General features: G+C 33.7%; 1 protein-coding gene across 13 annotated transcripts in view; it reads left to right on the plus strand.

The window, feature by feature from the left end:
* Positions 1-18,812, plus strand: part of ANKS1B (ankyrin repeat and sterile alpha motif domain containing 1B) — a 1,105,230-nt gene that overhangs the window by 203,345 nt on the left and 883,073 nt on the right. For all 13 annotated transcript variants that reach the window (XM_086712566.1, XM_025926383.2, XM_086712564.1 and 10 more), the window contains exons 7-8: positions 3,201-3,314; positions 4,256-4,422. In XM_086712566.1, the coding sequence (XP_086568692.1) occupies positions 3,201-3,314; positions 4,256-4,422 (281 nt within the window). The remainder of the gene's footprint in view (positions 1-3,200; positions 3,315-4,255; positions 4,423-18,812) is intronic.

Here is an 18,812-nt window from a genome sequence, read left to right on the forward strand (position 1 = left end):
GACTCTTGATCTCAGCTTAGGTCTTGAGCTTAGGGTTGTCATTTGGGCTGTGTCAGTTGGAGCCCTGTGTTGGGCTCCATGCCTAGCGCTAAGCCTACTTAAAAAAAACAACAACAAAATAACAAAACAAACAAAAACCAAAAAAAAAAAAAACAGACATTTTTTCTACCCTTTCCAGTTAGCTTCTACACTGCTCAGTGGTGATTATCGCCTGATTGTTACAGATTGGTGGCAAGTGTAAATAGGGGAGGAAGCTGGGATTGTTTCCTTGGATGTCAGTTGGGAAGTTGAAGAACAGCTTTATCCTATGAGAGATAAATGAATTAAAACCAAGTCAGGCAGGTGATGCATAGATACAGGAGTCAACAAAAGCCAAGAGGGGTAAAAAAATGTGCTACAGGAGGTCATTCATGCTGTCTTCTCTATCTTCAAAACCTGTCAGGGAAAGGAAGTCCCCTGCAATTTTCTCGTTAATAAATAACTTAATTACAAGTCAAGTGCTTATAGAGATAAATCAAAATACGTGAGTAGCTCTTCATATTAATTCAAATCAGATTGAATGAAAGCTAAAAAAAAGAAAAAAGAATGGTACATAACATTTTTTCTTGCCCTTCTAGGTGCTTTATATTTCATATTGAACTTTTGTATCTAAATTAAAAAAAAAACCTGAGGCTTGTGAATATTATGTCTTTTGGGAAAAGCAAAATAAATGTTCACTAAAAAGAGGGTATGACATAATTCTAGACATTTACTGCATTGATTTAACTTAAATGAAAGTGTTATTACATAGGAGTTAACTATCTGTGTTCTCTTAAGTGGTCAAAATTCATTACGTATGCCAACTTGTGATAGGGTATATGGGACATCTTTGAATTTTTAAAATTATTGGCGGGTTTTAGAATGTAAATGTATTATCTATATTCTTTGCATTCCTGGGTCACACCAGTGGTACATTTTAAGTTTTATGAAAAATTCTTATTTCACTAAAGCCAATTTAGAGTAGATAAAATTACTATTTGTGTCCTGGAGGAGGAATTCACTTTACATAATTACTGCATTTGGTCAAAAAATTTAAGGATAGAATTCCATAGGTTTCTTTCTTTTCCTAGTAGAATTTTCCTAGTAGAAATGCCCTTAGGTAGAAACTATTTGGATAGTATGAAGACACAATTGTTTGTAATGAGAACAAACTTTTTTTTTTCTTTTGTCTTTTTTTTTAACTTTATTTTTTATTTTTTAAAATTTACATCCAAATTAGTTAGCATGTAGTGAAGCAATGATTTCAGGAGTAGATTCCTTAATGCCCCTTACCCATTTAGCCCATTAGCAACCCTCAGTTTGTTTTCCATATTTATGAGTCTCTTCTGTTTTGTCCTCCTCCCTGTTTTTATATTATTTTTGTTTCCCTTCCCTTATGTTCATCTGTTTTGTCTCTTAAAGTCCTCATATGAGTGAAGTGATATGATTTTTGTCTTTCTCTGAGTGACTAATTTCACTTAGCATAATACCCTCCAGTTCCATCCATGTAGTTGCAAATGGCAAGATTTCATTCTTTTTGATTGCTGAGTAATACTCCATTGTATATATATACCACATTTTCTTTATCCATTCATCCATCGATGGACATTTGGGATCTTTCCATACTTTGGCTATTGTTGATAGTGCTGCTAAGAACAAACTTTCTTAACTAGTTTTTAAGAAAAAGATTCCTTCTGAATAAAGTGTAAGTAAAAGATCAGTATGGGGAGAGATCAGTTGATTTAATCCTTTAGATGGAGACTACAAACTAGCCACTGTGAGCTGAATGCTTTTGGCAGATAGCAGATTGATTTTGTTTAGATTAAATATTTTTGGTCACACTGTGTTTCCATAAAAATTGAATTGGCTTTCAACATTTACAAATGTAGGGTTTCAGCTAAAACTTCAGAGTTTTGTTGGTTTCTCAAAAAATGCAGGCTTTTATTTTACTTTACTGTCGAACTTTGGATGGGGCACCTACTTTCTGGTTAATCATGCTCCACATGCTTTCTGTTTTCTCCATGATAATGGGGCTGAATATTTATTGACATTTATCCCTGCATTCAGATGCTTAGAGTGAGATGTTTTCTCGTCCCATGTTTATCTGGCTGTGCCTCTTATTAGCTGTATGAACATGGCCAAATTAAAATCCTTCTCCTTGATCCCCCACTTATTCTCTGCCTCTCTCTCAAAAATACATAAACATTAAAAAAAGTGGGGGGAGGGCTTCCTGGGTGGCTCAGTTGGTTAAGCGTCCGACTTTGGCTCAGGTCATGGTCTCACAGCTCATGGGTTCAAGCCCTGCATTGGACTCTGTGCTGACAGCTCAGAGCCTTGAGCCTGCTTTGGATTCTGTGTCTCCCTCTCTCGCTCTGTCCCTTCCCTGCTCATGTTCTGTCTCTCTCTCTGTCTCTCAAAAATAAATAAACATTAAAAAAATTTAAAAAAATAAAATCTGATCCTTGAGTTGTCATCTTTAAAACAGATTGTAAGAGTGTGTGTCATTGTTTTGTGAGGATCAAGTGAGTTAATTTATATTACTTAGAACACTGCTGGGTGACATATTTAAATTTTGGCTGCTCTAATATTATTATGTCTTCATCAAAGTTACAAAAATGAGAGATAGGCTGAGTGTGAAATATTACTTTAGGAATAATAGGAGAGAATGTTATTTCTTTGTGGAAGTAAAGCTTAATGTGAAATTATGCTTGTCTTACAAGAGTAAACACCATTATAAACTTCATTCATGTTACCTAACTGGTTGTGGTGTCCATTGAATTTGATGTTCCTGTTTAGGTATCAAGTCTATTCAAAGCATCTTTAAGATGGTTTTAAATCCTCACGTAGAATACACTTAAGGAAACTAAGGGTGTTATTTTATCTTTAACAGGTGAATTTATTTATAACAGGTGAAAGAATGTGTCAAATTTAGTTTCCACAAAAAGAGTTTATGAGTCTCTTCCAAAATATCTTTTAAATTTTAATTAAAGAGATTTAAATTAATAGCTCATCATCAAGTTCTTTCAGTTTTTTTGGTTTTTTGAAGTTTTTTTAAAAACTTAGGATATATTTAGGATATGAGGAAATAAATGAAAAGCTGATCACCAGAAGTAAAACATAAAGTTTAGTTATATTAAAATAAATGAATTTGACTATGTAATTTCAAAAACTTGTATACACAGAATATTTAGAAGGTGTGGGAAGATCAGCAGCCCTTGAAGAACATGTACATGAAGATACAACACAAGAAATACATATTTCATCTCCTGTTGAATCTCCTTCCCAAAAGACTAAGAGTGAGTAGTTAATTATAAAGCCCTATAAATAACACTAGACCTTTATGTCCAAATTTGTTCTATACGTACAAAAAGGCTAACACTTGAAAATTTGAGGCCTAGTAACTTATATCTTATACTTTGTATTTTATCCATTTTTCAGTTTATTGAACTTTTCTATTCGTCAGGCCCTATTCTTGGCCGTGACACAGTAGCTAGCAAAATTAGCAATCTCTGCTGTCATGATATATACATGGACTAGATATTTCACACGAGATTTGTTTTCCAAAATGTATTTTTAATGTAGAATAAAAATATTGATATCTGGATTATAACAGCTGGAGTTTTATTTTTTCCTAGAAGAAATTAGGAGTATAAAGTACCTTTCTGAGAATGATTAGAAAAACGCATATTTGCATGCAACCTACAAAATATTCATGTTTTGACAGATGATGCATACTATTTATCTGTTACTTCTGTGTTTTTCCTTTATGTCACATAACATAATTTTAGTTTATTACTTATATAATTATTTATCTAAATACATTCTATTTCTTTTTATTGAAACTAGGATGTAGGCTCCCAGCACCATTTAAAATTTGTTAATGAATTCTGTCATATGAAAGATTATTAAAGATTAAATGTTATAATGAATGAAACCTTAGGAATTGTAATTCCAGATGTTTTTATGTCATATGTATAAATGAACCTTCAATACTTATTTCTATTTTGAAAAAGAATAATAATAGGCAAAATTGGGATTTTTCCTTGTCTTTTAATTTAGTCTTTTCATTCTTGCATTAATTATGGTTCAGTACCTTGTTTTCAACATATTTTTTGATTTACTTAATGTTGTTTGTCATGAGTTCTGTCACTATACTAGTCATATTTTTATTAGTTAATAGGAAATTTTAGCAATAGCCTTTCTTAAAACTTTGAAAAAAATTACTGTCTTCTTATAGGTGAAACTGTGACTGGAGAATTATCAAAACTCTTGGATGAAATAAAACTCTGTCAAGAAAAGGATTATTCTTTTGAAGATTTGTGCCACACAATATCAGACCACTACTTAGATAATTTGAGCAAGATTTCAGAGGAAGAACTTGGGAAAAATGGAAGCCAGAGTGTAGTAAGTAAGGGGGGAAGGAAGACAATGTGTCTGTCTTTGCCAATTCAATGTGTATCTAAAAGGCAGGGATTTGTGCATTATCCTATCTTCAGATTCTGCCAGTGTCAAATGTCAAATTCCCTATTGCTCTTTTCCTGATGTTCATTGGTATTTTACTCTCACTGCATGTGTAGGGGAAGGACTGCTTTGATAAATCACTGATAGTTTGTGATGATCTTGCTGCTGTTGACTTGCTTAATACATGAAATCATAGTTTCTTTGATTATGTTCTTTAAGTCTCACTGGGCATGATGATAATTGGTTTCCAAAGAAAGAAAAAAAAATCTTCCTTTTGTCTTTCTTCCCCAAGTTCTCTGTGAATTTAGTCTACCCCATCTTGATTAAAGACAGAGCTGGGCTATGTGTGTATGTTCCCCAGTCACTCTGTATGTTATGGTAGGAGAGAGACATTTTGGAAAATTTGACCTCCGTAGTTTTATAATCTTAGTCAAATCCCTTATGCAACCTACAAGCTCAGAATCTAAATCATGAGTTAGAGATTACTGATCATTTGGATTTCTATATTAACACAACAGCAAGAAAAACTATAGAGCATCAATCAGTTTAAAATTAAGATTTGTATACCTATTTTGTGTCATATAGAGGTAGGATTTATAGGGTGTACTGGTATTAAAGGAAATGCATTATTATAACATGAAATCTTTACTCACTTTTAGAACTTAATTTGTTATAGAAACATTATGCTTTCTTCAAAAGCTAATAAGAGTGTATTGTGTTAAGTATGTCATATTATTTATGAAAACTAAAAACATTGCCAAGTATAGTGACTATAAAGAGAATGTTTACTTCATTTAACTACTTACTGTGTGCTGATCCTTGTTTCCCAGCATAGTCTAGCTCCATGGCTAGTCTTACTCCTTTTGTTTTGTTTTTTTGTTATTGTTTTTGTTGCACTGTCTTCTTTAAAGCATTGTATTATTGGCTCCAGTAAAACTCCTTATGAATAATTATGATTAATTACATATATACTGAAGTAAATACATGCAAGTTTTACCAAATGAAATTTTTATATTAATGAAATATTTACTGTAGTGTCAGTGTACTTTAATGTCAGGACAAAATTTCCTGTTTAAAAATCTAAAACTTATATATTATCTCCAAATTACAAACCAATTACATTTCAGCATTTCCTTGAAGGTTGGTTACAAGTTTTTCTTTTTTTTTTTTTTTAATTATTTTTTTGAAGGTTGCTTACAAATTAAAACATATTTATCCTGTATAAATATAATGTGTGGTGTTTAGGTTTTTAGGTTTGTTCCTAAAGATTTCTCTAAACTGACTATACTTCTGCTCCTCTACTTCTAAACCCACAAATTTCTGAAAGCCCTAGTTTTCTCAACCAGTGGTTTCTAAACTTTTGTTTTCTTGGTTGTACATACCATAGCAAACAAATTTTAAGTAAATCTCCCAATTGCATGTATTCATAAATGATGTATATCTATTACTATTTTAAGAATTTGTGCTATAAATTAGGTATATACTTCAAGAGAAATTCAAGTAAGAAGGATACAGAGTAAGTGTAAATAGAAGCTCTATTTTTTTTCCTTTTAACTCATTGAGTATCTAGTGCACCCTGGGGTCTGCACTGCACACTTTACTTGGAGACCAGGCTTACAGGTTTCATGTAGTGATAGCAGGGATTTTAGTATTACGAAGGTAACATAGTTTAGGGGAACGTGGTCAAATATTTTTTTTGTAAGTCTAAGACTCTATTGTGATAGTAGCAAGAGAGAAATTAATGCTCATAAATTGAACTGAATATCTTACAATTCAAGCATCCTTTCATACAAGAAATCACTCTTTGTTCCTGTGATAAACCTTATATTGTGTTCCTTGAAAGTATTGTCTTATTAAATAATAAATGTTACATGAGGCAGAAAAGCAGAGGGTACATATGAGTAAGGCAAGTAGTTTGATTTATCTGAAATTATTGATAGAGTTTATAAAGGGAGAATATGGGAGATAAAATTAGAAGGATAGGTTGAGGTCAGGCCATGGATGATTTTGAATGTCAGGATAAGAATTTTGGTATTTATTTTTTAGAAAGCGAGAGAAATCTAAAGGATTTGGGGCAGATAAAAGACATCATTGGAAGTGTCCTTTCAGAAGATTAATCTAATAAAAACTTGTTATCAATGTTTAAAAAGTAATCTGATTACTTTGACCCTTCTCAATAGTCTGTGTTTCATTTGGGTTCATTTGCATTTGTTGAATATTTCTGTTCATCAAAAATGTTTTTTCAGAGTTTGTCATGAATTGTACTCTCAAATTATGCAAAAAATTAAGTACTTATAGATCACCTAATATAGATGTTTGTTACCATGTTGTAAGTTATAGGATTTATTTATTTATTTATTTATTTACGTATTTATTTATTTATTTAGAGAGTGTGCATGCACTCACACGTCCACAGTAGGGGGAGGGGCAAAGGGAGAGAGAGAGGACATTTTCAGCAGGTTCTACGCCCAGCACGGAGCACAATGTGGGGCTTGATCTTGACCTGAGCTGAAATCAAGAGTTGGACTTAACCTGTTGAGTCACACAGGCACCTTACATTATAGGATTTATGATAGCAGTAATGAAACATGATTCCTGACTTAAAGGAGTTCAGAATTCCTATTCTAAGAAGGCTTTAGTCACAGTGTACAGTAATAAGATTAACATGCAAAACACCAAATATATATTATGAGTGCTGACATTTATTAGGTGCTTGCTATTCAAATGCTTTATATGAATTAAGCCACTTAATCCTCATAGTAAAGCTAACTGTGGATTTATAGACTGGGGAAATGACTCAGCTGGCAAGTGGCAGACCTAGGATTCAAACTCAGAGCTAATATCTTTAATTTCCAGCTACATTTCTCATAATAAATTACCCGGTGGTCAAAGGAAATTTTCTTTAAAGGGAGAGACTAGTGAAGACTTACTGGTAGTCACTGAAGGCTTCATGGAGGTAGGGAGAGACCAAACTGGGCTCTAGTGGAAGAGGAGATATGTCTTGTACTTGTTTTGGAATGAATGAATGAGTGAAAGGGAAGATTCCAGCTTGGAGAAACAATATATGCAAAAGCAGAGGTGAGACATAGCATATGATTTGAAAAGAATGGTTTATTGTAAGAGTTGATTTTGGAAAGTAGTGGGAAACAAATTTGGGTAAGTAATGATAGTCCCTAACACTTATGGAGCACTTTATTTCTGTTAACTGATCTAATCTTCACAATAACCCTATGAGATAGGTAGTATTATTCCTCCCATTTTACAGATAAGAAAATGGAGGCACAGAGGACTTTTATGATTTTCCCACATTTACACAGTAATTGCCAGACCCAGGATCTGAAAACCGGCAGTCTGAGGTTGGTGCTGTATCTGTTACTGCTCAACGGTTTTGTTTGGGGAAGATAATTAGATTTGGGAAGCTAGTCAGAAGTTTAATATTGTTGCTGAGGAGAATATACTCTTGAATAGGAGAGTTCTGTCTTATAGGTGACATTTTGGGAATATAAAAATGGTAACTATAGTCAGATGTTCTGGGAAGACACTTGGAGATTCTCAGCAATGGATATATGTTAGATTTATCTGGAGAGGCTTCAACATATACTGATACCGTCAGGTACCATGTCCTGACCAAGTAGACCAATGAAATCAGAATTGTTTGAGGTGGCTCTGAGCCTTGTTTATTTAAAAAGCTATCATGCATACTGTTGGTCTACAGGACTAAAAATCCTGCAGGGTCTTACTGAAGTAATTGAGGTAATTGAGACCTGAGATACTGAGTCAGAACTGAGATCTTGATAACACTGCAAAATTATAGAATTTTAGAGCTAGAATAAGTCTCATCATAGGTATCCAGCCCAATTCTCCCACTCCCCAGTGTAAGAGCTTCTAAAAAATCTCTTGAATTTGAAACATTTTCAGTTTATCATCAAGGAAAATTCCCAGTATGGTCCAGCCATAGTCCTAAATTAAAATTATTTCTGTGTTATATTGGAATGTTAAATGTGGAATAAGATTTTTGCTTATCATTCACATTATTGGCTGAAAGATGGGCATTTGGGTTCAGTTAAAATTTAATTTTAGGTGATAAGAAATACCCAACTTGTTCATTGTATTATGACAATTCCAAAAGTAATTTAAAAGAAATTAAAATGTAAGTAAAACGTTTTGTAGCATTTATATTATTAATAAATGTATTTTACACATTAATGATGTATTTGAATTTTGGGGATATTTTAACTGTTAGTTCAGTTTAGCTTTCATTGCCTTTTTTTCTTCCAATAGAGGGCACTCTAATTCAGTAATTTAAAGTACAAAATCAGCTGTCTTATGTAAGAACTTTTACTTTTGAATAAGAGGTTTCTGGTTTTATTAAAATATTAGCCTTAGGTAGTAGCTTGAACAATTTTACTAATACAAGTGAATTAAAAGTTAAATTCTTATTATGATTGAATGTATTTGATTGAAGGTTTTACATTTAACGTGGAGGCCAGCTCCAGTTAAAATCACATTTTCTCTTGCATAAATTTTAATTCAAAAGTCAGTCTGTTTTAAATGCTTTTATAATATGCATATGGAGCCATTTTCTAAGTTGAATTAGAACATTATATAATCTAGAATGTAAATTTTGAAGAAATATAAATATCTTCACATTCTTTAGCAACCCATGAAATTCAGAATTTTAAAAGAATATAAAATAATCTGAAAAAATGTTCTATTCCCTTCATTTATTTTCCCAAGTCATATATTCATTGCTTCCTCCATGTGTGTACACAATGTGCACAGCTCTTAAATGTGAATACACTATGCCGCAAAATTTGATTATAGCATACAGGTCATTAGAGCAGACTTCAGAATCTAGATTTCAGGAAAACTTTTTTTAAGATTTAAAATAGAAGAAGCATTATTGCCTCATTAGCTTATGTTTCTAAGAAGTAAATAGGAAGCTTATGGGATGAAATGCTTTATATGGTTTTTCTCCTAAGGGAAACTTGGATACAAACAGCATGTAAAACTTACTGTTTGAAAGGGATTGTATTGGCAGGTTATGTGCATTATAAATCAACCAGTACACTTCTTTTCTGTTCTTTCACTTTTTTTTTCCAATGTAAAATCTTTAATTACAGGTGAACCTTCTGAAGCAAGATGGTTTACTTTAGTATATCAAGATTTTAAGATTCAGCATTTCATTATTTTATACTAAGCTTCTATAATCTGCTTGAGAAAACTCTCAGGGGAGTTGTTGGGGGTTATCTACAGAAAAATATACTTAATTTGGTGCAAGAATTCATCAGGTCTTAAAGGTTAGTAGAATCAAACTAGGTTGCCTAGAATACAAATGGTGTTTCTAAAATTAAGTTTACTTTCAAAAATATAATTTCTAGAGCTTAATATCAGGAATGTACTAATTTCAGAATTGTGAGAGACTTTGGTGGTTGTGTCATCCAGTTATATTCAGAGCACTTTGGGAAATGAATTTTCTGAAACATAAGATAGAGCGTTCTTGCAGGATTATAATTGACTCTTCAGCACATGAGTTTTTTTTTTTTTTTTCATAGTGGAACTGAATCTTAAGCAGCAGTAACTATTAATCTTACAGGGAGTATTCAGAATATTTCTAATTTAAATAATTCATACCTTTTATAGTTGAACAAATTTTTTTGGCAGCAGTGACTCAGGCTGCTCTGTACTAAACCTAGGCTTGGATTGTCCTAACAGATTTTTCAGGATTTAGGGAATGCATAGGTTCTGTTGACTTACATTAATATTTTGAAGTTAATAGTGTTAACTGTATGTGTGTACCATATGTACATAGAAGGAGAACTTCATAATCAGAATGGTAAGTCTTTTATCCCTCCTCTCATCCCAGGAAGAACTTGTACCTGTAGTGAATCTAGGAAGGTCATTGAGATATCCTTGGCTTCTAGAAGAGAAGAGTCATTTTTATGAACTTCCAACACAATTGCTTCTACCTTTCATGACACATCTCTTTGTTCTGCTTTGTGTTGTGTATGTACACATTTTTATATTGCTTCTTACAGACTTCTTGATTGTTGGGTCTATATTTGATTGATATCTATAATCACATCCTGCCTAGCACAGTACCTTGCATGTAGTGATCTATCAGTGAAATTTTATTGAATGAATAATTGCATGAAAAGGCAAACACTGCATGAAAGAGTACATATAAACCCATGTAAATAAACCATTTTTATTGAGAAACATGTTTAATTATTTGGACATGAATTACAGAGTCCAAGGACAGGTTTTTACTGTTCTGCCACTTACTAGGAGGGTGATATTTGAAAGTTGTGGATCTTTCCAAGTTTTAGTTTCCTCCTCAGTTAAAATAAAAAAAGTTTAACACGACTTTCTGTCAGTCACAGAAAAAGAGCTACTCTTTTTGTGCTGCTAAAGACATGCTATTTTTATTTTTGTTTCATAGATTTTGTCCCAACTTTGTCCACACTTTCAAATAACTTCTCAATATCAACATAAAGGGGATTTCTCTAGTGAAATGCCAAATGTTCTATTCTTGGATTGGTCTTCATCAATATTTTGCCATGAAAAAAAGTCATCTATCATACTTAGGTCTGCAGATGTTAGAGAGGAATAGCAAACATGACAAATAATTGAATTTATATGAAAAATTACTTCAATAAACAGATTCTTGCTTCAAAGTAAAAACAGAATTCAGTGGGAGTTATAATAAAATAAAATCCTATATTTAGATTCCTAAAAATTCTATGGTTTAATTGTAAGATTAGAGAGATTTAATTGGGGAAGAAATGCATACAGAAAGTTCTGGGGTATATAAATGACCACAGCTACAATGTGAACAGTGAGAAGTGGCTGCTAAAAATTAATAAACACTTGCCAAACTATCATCTCTGCAAATATAATACTAGAAGCTAACATTTATATTGTACTAAGTTTTAACTATGTTTTAGACGTTGTGTTAAGCATGCTAAAATCATTGTCTTTTTTTATTCCTCACAAAAGTGCCATGGGTAGGTTTTGTTATCCTCAATGTAGAAATCAAGAGTAAAATAACTTGTCTAGGGTTATAGAGCTACCAAAAGGTAAAACTGGGATCTGAATTTAGGTCTGATGTCTTACAAGGTGTTGATCCTAACCCAGTGGTTAGTCATGAAAGTCATGTCATCAATGGTTATTAGTGACAGTCCTTAAGTCATTAATATCTTCCGGATTGACCTACCCTCACCTTTTCATCATGCTTGCCATTTTGCAGGTGCATACTCTTATTACTGCTCACTGAGTTACTTTGAGTCTTTTATTCTGTCCACATGCCTTTAGTGTCTGCTCTTCATTTGCTGCAGCTTTTTCTTAACACTACTGCCAAGTCACTATGCCTTAAGTGCAGTTCTGATCATGCCAGTCTCCTTCTCAAAGCTAGACCTGGTCTTCACTGTAAAAATTAAATATAGACTTTTAACTCTGGCATTCAAGGCTCCATCTTCTAAGTTCATTATATGTTTCCAGCTTTCTCCCATTAATGTCTTAGAGAAATAGAATGTTTTGATAAAATGGGTGACTCTCCAGCACATCTGTCTTTACTTATCTCTGCCTGTGTTCACAATATTTCATTCATATATGATTCTTTTCTCTAGCTTCTACATATTGACAACCATCCCTCACAAAACCTTTTATTAAAAATATTACAAGACCTGTTTTGATCCTCCTATTGAAAGCCAACTATTTGGATTGGATAACATTAACATTTTATTTACAAATGAGTTATGTAAATTTCATCATCTGCTATGTATTATTTATGCATGAATCTGTTTTGGCTTTGCTTATAAACCTCTTGATGACAGGAGAAATACTTATCCCTGTATTTGTGAGGAATTAAGCATAATTCTTCACCCGCACACTTAATAAATATTTGTTGAATTGATTTGATAGGCCATGAACATCAGAAACTGATAACTGAATGTAGATACAGACCTATGGATAAAGCTCTAAGATGGAGCCTTTCTAATCTCCGAAGAACTCTCTCTATTGGTTATTTCAAATAATGAATGCCTCACCATTTATTTTGAAGATTACACGAAATACTTGGTCAAACTATATTATAAACTTCCTCACTTGGGGCACCTGGGTGGCTCAGTCGGTTGGGCGTCCGACTTCGGCACAGGTCATGATCTCGCAGTCCGTGAGTTCGAGCCCTGCATCGGGCTCTGGGCTGACAGCTCAGAGCCTGGAGCCTGTTTTGGATTCTGTGTCTCCCTGTCTCTCTGACCCTCCCCTGCTCATGCTCTGTCTCTCTCTGTCTCAAAAATAAATGTTAAAAAAAATAAAATAAATAAAATAAAATAAACTTCCTCACAACATAAAAACACCAACATTTTAGACCAAGTCGTGTCTTCCTTTTGTAGTAATACATTTCTTTTACTGACAATAAGGAAATCTTACATTATAAATACCACATTTGGTTCCTGATAACATATATAATGAAAAATCTATAAGAATATAGGAACATATGTATCATTTATATTTTAATTTTAAAATTCTTTAGTATTCTTTTTTTTTAATGCATATTTACTTATTTATTTATTTATTTATTTATTTATTTATTTATTTATTTATTTTTTGAGAGCATAAGAAAGCATATGCGCACAGTGGTAAAGCAGAGGGAGAGGGAAAGAGACAATCTTAAGCAGGCTCCATGCCCAGCACAGAGCCTGATTTAGGGCTCAATCTCAAGACTGTGAGATCATGACCTGAGCTGAAATTGAGTCAGTCAGTTGATCAGCTAAGCCACCCAGGCACCCCAAATTCCTCAGTATTCTGTGATAAACATTTTTAAAATTCATCCCTGTTATTCTTTCTGTATGAGTTGAGACAGGCTAGTTTTGAAGCAGTTTTTTTCCATTAATCATAAAGAAAAAGTGCCTCAGCAAACACCTTGTTTTTTCCTAATTGTTAATGATTCTTGCTGATTATGATGCACCCAACCAATGCAAAGCATTATTGTGTGCATGCACTTAAGATGTATTTGACACTAAAATATCTCTTAATATTATAAGCATTCTATTAAGGTATCCAAAGGCTGTAAAGTGCCTTCCTAAAGAATTCCTAAAGAAGAATATATTTAGAATATTTGAAATTTATGAAGCTTGTGATATTATCATTGTATTTACTTTGCAGCTGCAACATGTCAGTTTTTATTTCACTAGTTACGTTTTCTCTGATCTCTCTCTAAACCAACTGGAATTTAATCTTACTAATTGAAGTGCCTAATTATTATGATTTCCCTAAGAATCTATACTTTACATTCAGGAGATTATTGTCATATTTTCTTGAAAGTTGAATAATAACTTGACTTTCTTCTAATCTCACTTTCTGGATAATGATGGTGTTAACTTTTGACAACTTTCAGCCACATGCTACAGTTACCTTGTGCATTTATCATAATGGAACTAATTTGTAATTCTATTTCAAGGTATGCTTTTGAGAATTCTTGATTCTCTTTTGGAGTAAAGGCCTTGGACAGCCTGCCGTTATCAAAGAATCCCATTTTGCTTCCTAATGCCATAGGAAATCAGTCTGGAGCCTGAGCTTAAAGAGATATGTCAGTGATGATAATCACTTCAGTGTTCAGGGAAATGTTTTTCACCTTGAAGAGCAAAGTAATTCTAATGGAATTGTGGACTGGTAACCACACCCGCCCCCCCAAATTACTGAAAGCACTCATGCTTTCAACGTATTTTTTCATGTGACCATTTGAGATGTGATTACTGAATATTGGAATTCATTCACCCTCTAACAGTTGAAGAATTAAGATTCTCCATTATGCAATCAAAGTCAATAAAAGTAGATAGAAGAGATACTGTGTGGTCTGCTTTAATCTCAGGTCTAGATATTTAAAATTTCTCATGTTATTTTCACTTACCTTTGTCAGAATTTTTGTTTCAACCTTCTATGCTTTTTAAAGTTCAAATGTTTCAGTTGCTTACAGTTTCACAATGGTTCTATGTAGTTGATAGCTGCCAGTCTATGCTATCAGATAACTAACAGTGAGAAACAAAGTTTGAATTTTAAGAAGATGAATTTGACAGGAAATGAAAAGCTCTAAAATGAACAAAGGTAATGAACCCAGTAAGAATTATGTATTAGTAAAGTGGACATTGCTTGCCCCCAAAATCAATGAGACAAACACTGACATGTTATATCATTTCCTATATTCATCCAATCTGTGTTGCTCAAATAAATCTATTCTTGAAGGCTTTAGCATATTTTCTTTTAGCCTTTACTCCTAGTTTTGTGCCAGTTTCCTGAACATTGGAAGTATCTTTATTGTCATAGTTACTATTATCATCCTCACTAACTGAGACTCTGCATTAAAGCATTATGCTAATTTATTCAATAACATGTATTCATACCTTGTATTGGCATTATAGTATGGAGAACAAGAGTTTTGAACTCAAACAGACTTGTGTTTGAATCTCAATTCTACTTTTTAGATAAATATTACCCTGATCTTTATATTTGTCACTTGAATAATAATGTTTCTATAGTCTTTCTCATCTTGGCCTACTGAATCAGAATGTCTGGAAGTGGGTTATTTTTAATAAACTTCCTCGGTGGTTCTTACATTCAATAGTTTGTGCACTCTTCACTAGAATATTTTTTTAGAAAATTTAAAAAATGTTGGGGCGCCTGGGTGGCTCAGTCGGTTAAGCGTCCGACTTCAGCTCAGGTCACGATCTCGCGGTCCGTGAGTTTGAGCCCCGCGTCGGGCTCTGGGCTGATGGCTCAGAGCCTGGAGCCTGCTTCCGATTCTGTGTCTCCCTCTCTCTCTGCTCCTCCCCCGTTCATGCTCTGTCTCTCTCTGTCTCAAAAATAAATAAACGTTAAAAAAAAATGTTGACATCTTAGATAATCAACTACTCGCAATCATTTTCTTCTTGCCCTCACAAATCTGTGGATCTCAGATTACAGTGATATGACGCTAATTTGTCCTTGCCTTCTTTTTTTGCTCCTATGCATACAAATTTGATTGGTCATCAGGACAAAATAACTTACCTTTTAAGGGTTGTTTCTTCTATTTCTATGAAAATTGCCATTGGAATTTTGAAAGAGATTACTTTGTGTAATATGGAACGTTTAATGATATTAATTCTTCCAGTCCATTAGCACAGATTATCTTCCTATTGCTTTGTGTCTTCTTTAATTTTTTCATCAAAGTCTTGTAGTTTTCGGTGTGCAGATCTTTCCCTCCTTGATTAAATTTATCCCTAGGTCTTTTATTTTTTTTTAAAGCTATTGTGAATAGGGTCGTTTTCTTTATTTATTTTTCAAATATTTTATTATTTGTGTATAGAAATGGAACTTATTTCTGCATGTTGGTTTTGCATACTGCAATTTTACTGAATTTGTTGATTAGTTCTAGTTTTTTGGTAGTCTTTAGGATTTTCTATATATAAAATCATATCCTTTGCAAACAAACAATTTTACCTTTTCCTTTTTTGATTTGGGTGACTTTTATTTCTTTTTCTTGCCTCATTGCTCTGGCTAGGACTTCCAGTACTGTGTTGAATAGGAGTGGTGAAGGTAGGCATCCTTATCTTGTCCCTGCTCTTAGAGGAAAAACTTTTACCCTTTCACCACTGAGTATGATGTTAGCTGTGGACTGGTCATATATGGCCTTTATTCTGTTGAGGTATGTTTCTTCTATACCCAAGTTGTTGAGTGTTTTTATCATGAAAAAGGATATTTTGTCAGATCTTTCTTATGCATCTATTGAGATGATCATATGATTTTTACCTTACATTCTATATAACTTAACTTTTAATTAATTCTTTTATACTTTAAATTAAATGACAATGTTGTTAAAGTACCAAATAAAGTATGAAAGTAGTATTTAAAGGGTTATCATTCTTCTCTTACTCTCATTTTCAGTTCTTCAAACCTATATTCACTGTTGCTCACTTGTTCCTTAAAGTTCTGTCTTCTCCCTCACAACCTGCCCCCAATACCTACTTCTCCCTTCCATCTTCATTTAAGTAAAATTTGCTAAGAATTTAATTGTAAACCAAAGAGCAGTGTTTTATTCTTTTATTGTCCATCCCAAGCGCCTGTTATTCCTAGCATATAGTAAGTACTTAATAAATGTTTTTTGGTCATTGGACTGCTTTTTAAAAATTTGATAGTACCAGTGCCTTTCATCTCACTTATTTTATTATATCTAACCAGAACTCATTTTATCCTCTCATAGCTATGACTTCCAAAGCTCTGGACTATGTAAATTAAGATGAGGTCATTTTACCAACGTAATTTAAAAAAAATTTAATGTTTACTTATGTTTGAGAGAGAGAGAGAAAGAGCATGAGCGAAGGAGGGGTGGAGAGAGGGAGACACAGAATCTGAAGCAGGCTCCAGGCTTCAAGCTGTGGGCACAGAGCCCATCACGGGCTCAAACTCATGAACCGCGAGATCGTGACCTGAGCCGAAATCGGATGCTTAACTGACTAAGCCACTCAGGCACCCCTTTACCAACATAATTTTAAAAGATTGTATTGGCTCAGTGGCATCCTTCATAAGAGTTAAGCAAAGTGCCAGATGAGGCCTCAGTCAACTATTCTCAGAGTTTGTGTTTCACATTTATAATAACTTATTGTCTTTGTACTGGTGTTATCCCCCTTCTGATAGAATGTATAACCAGCACACCATACAGGACAGAAGTGTGTGTGCATGTGTGCGTGTGTGTGTGTGTGTGTGTGTGTGTGTGTGTGTGTGTGTGTGAAGAAGGAGATAGAAAACAGAAGGAAAAATGGAAGAAGAGGAGAAGGGATCATATTATCATTAGGGGCTTGTATCTTTGCCCTTTGATTTACAAGTTCGCTAATTTTATCTTATCCTTTGGAGCAAGTGGCATTTTATGGTTTTGGGAATCCAGCCATAAACACTGAAGAAAGTGATCTTTTCTAGACATAGTAATGTCACAGTCTAAAGCATAAAAATTCTAGATCATATACGAGAAGGTATACTTCAGATTTTTTTCTTGATGCTTTGATTGTTCATAAACCTAAAAGCATATTTAGTTAACCAAGATATTCTGATTTATGCTTAGTAATGAGATCAAGTAACTGAGAGTGGGGTGTGGTTGCTTACATCTAGTGGATAAAGGAGGCCTCTCTGAGGAGTGTAGTATAAACTGTAATCTGAAGGAAGAGAAGGATCCAGTCACATAGATACCAAGAAAAGAAAATTTGGAATGAAAGGAAATTCTGTTTCCTGAGGTGAGAATGAGCTTGCTATGTTAAGTACCAGAAAAGAGGCCAGAGGCCATTGGTATAGAATGAGTATACTGAACTGGGTAGAGAATAAAATGGAATGAAGTTGGAATCCAGATTAGATAAGGTCTTGTAGGTCATGGAAAGTGGTTTGATTTTTTTTAAGCAGGAAAGTGATATCATTTGATTTATGGGAGCAAAGTTGGAAAGTCTGTCTCTTCTAAATTCACTGATAATTCTATTTTAATATCAGATATCTGTATGGTATTTATAGCATAATACATTTTATAATATGGTCAGTGGTTATTTATCATATATTGGCTGTGTGCCACATTCTGTGCTAGGCCTTGCGATATATGTAGCAGTCAAGAAGAGTGATAGGGCCCCTATTATCACTGAACTTGTCGTTCAGCAGTGGACATAGACATGGACATAGGCTATTATGAAACAGTGTAGTAAGTAACGGGAAATACAAGGTAGTATTAAACACATGGGAAACATATTGGACTCAGATTTGGGTGATTAGGACAGAGTTTCCAAATTTGCTCATTTTCTCCTTTTTTAAAAAATTTAATTTATTTTTAAAATTTACATCCAAGTTAGTTAGCATATAGTGCAGCAGTGATTTCCGGAGTAGATTCCTTAATGCCCCTTACCCATTTAGCCCATCCCCCCTCCTACAGCCCCTCCAGTAACCCTCTGTTTGTTCTCCATATTTAAGAGTCTCTTATGTTTTGACCTCCCTCCCTGTTTGCTCCTTGAGTCTTCTGTCAACCATGCAACCACTGTCCTAATTGTTTATGTTCTCCTTAGCTGTCTCCTTTCTTCTCACATTCCCTTGGTTTTCTGTTCTTTCTTGGGCATTCTCTTCCACAGAGGGAGAACTGCTCTTTGAGTTCAGGTAGTAATAACTAAATGCTATTTATTTCCAAATCTGTAATTCTACTTTCAACTTCTCACTGCTCTCCAGTTCTGTATTACAATTGCTGATAAGGCCTCTTTTCCTAAACATCCCTCTGTCATTTAAAACTCAAACTGTGAAAATACACATTAATCATCTTCCCATCCAAATCTATA

Source organism: Puma concolor, chromosome B4 (genome assembly GCF_028749965.1).
Source record: "Puma concolor isolate L17-30 chromosome B4, mPumCon1.1.hap2, whole genome shotgun sequence".
Lineage (NCBI taxonomy): Eukaryota > Metazoa > Chordata > Mammalia > Carnivora > Felidae > Puma > Puma concolor.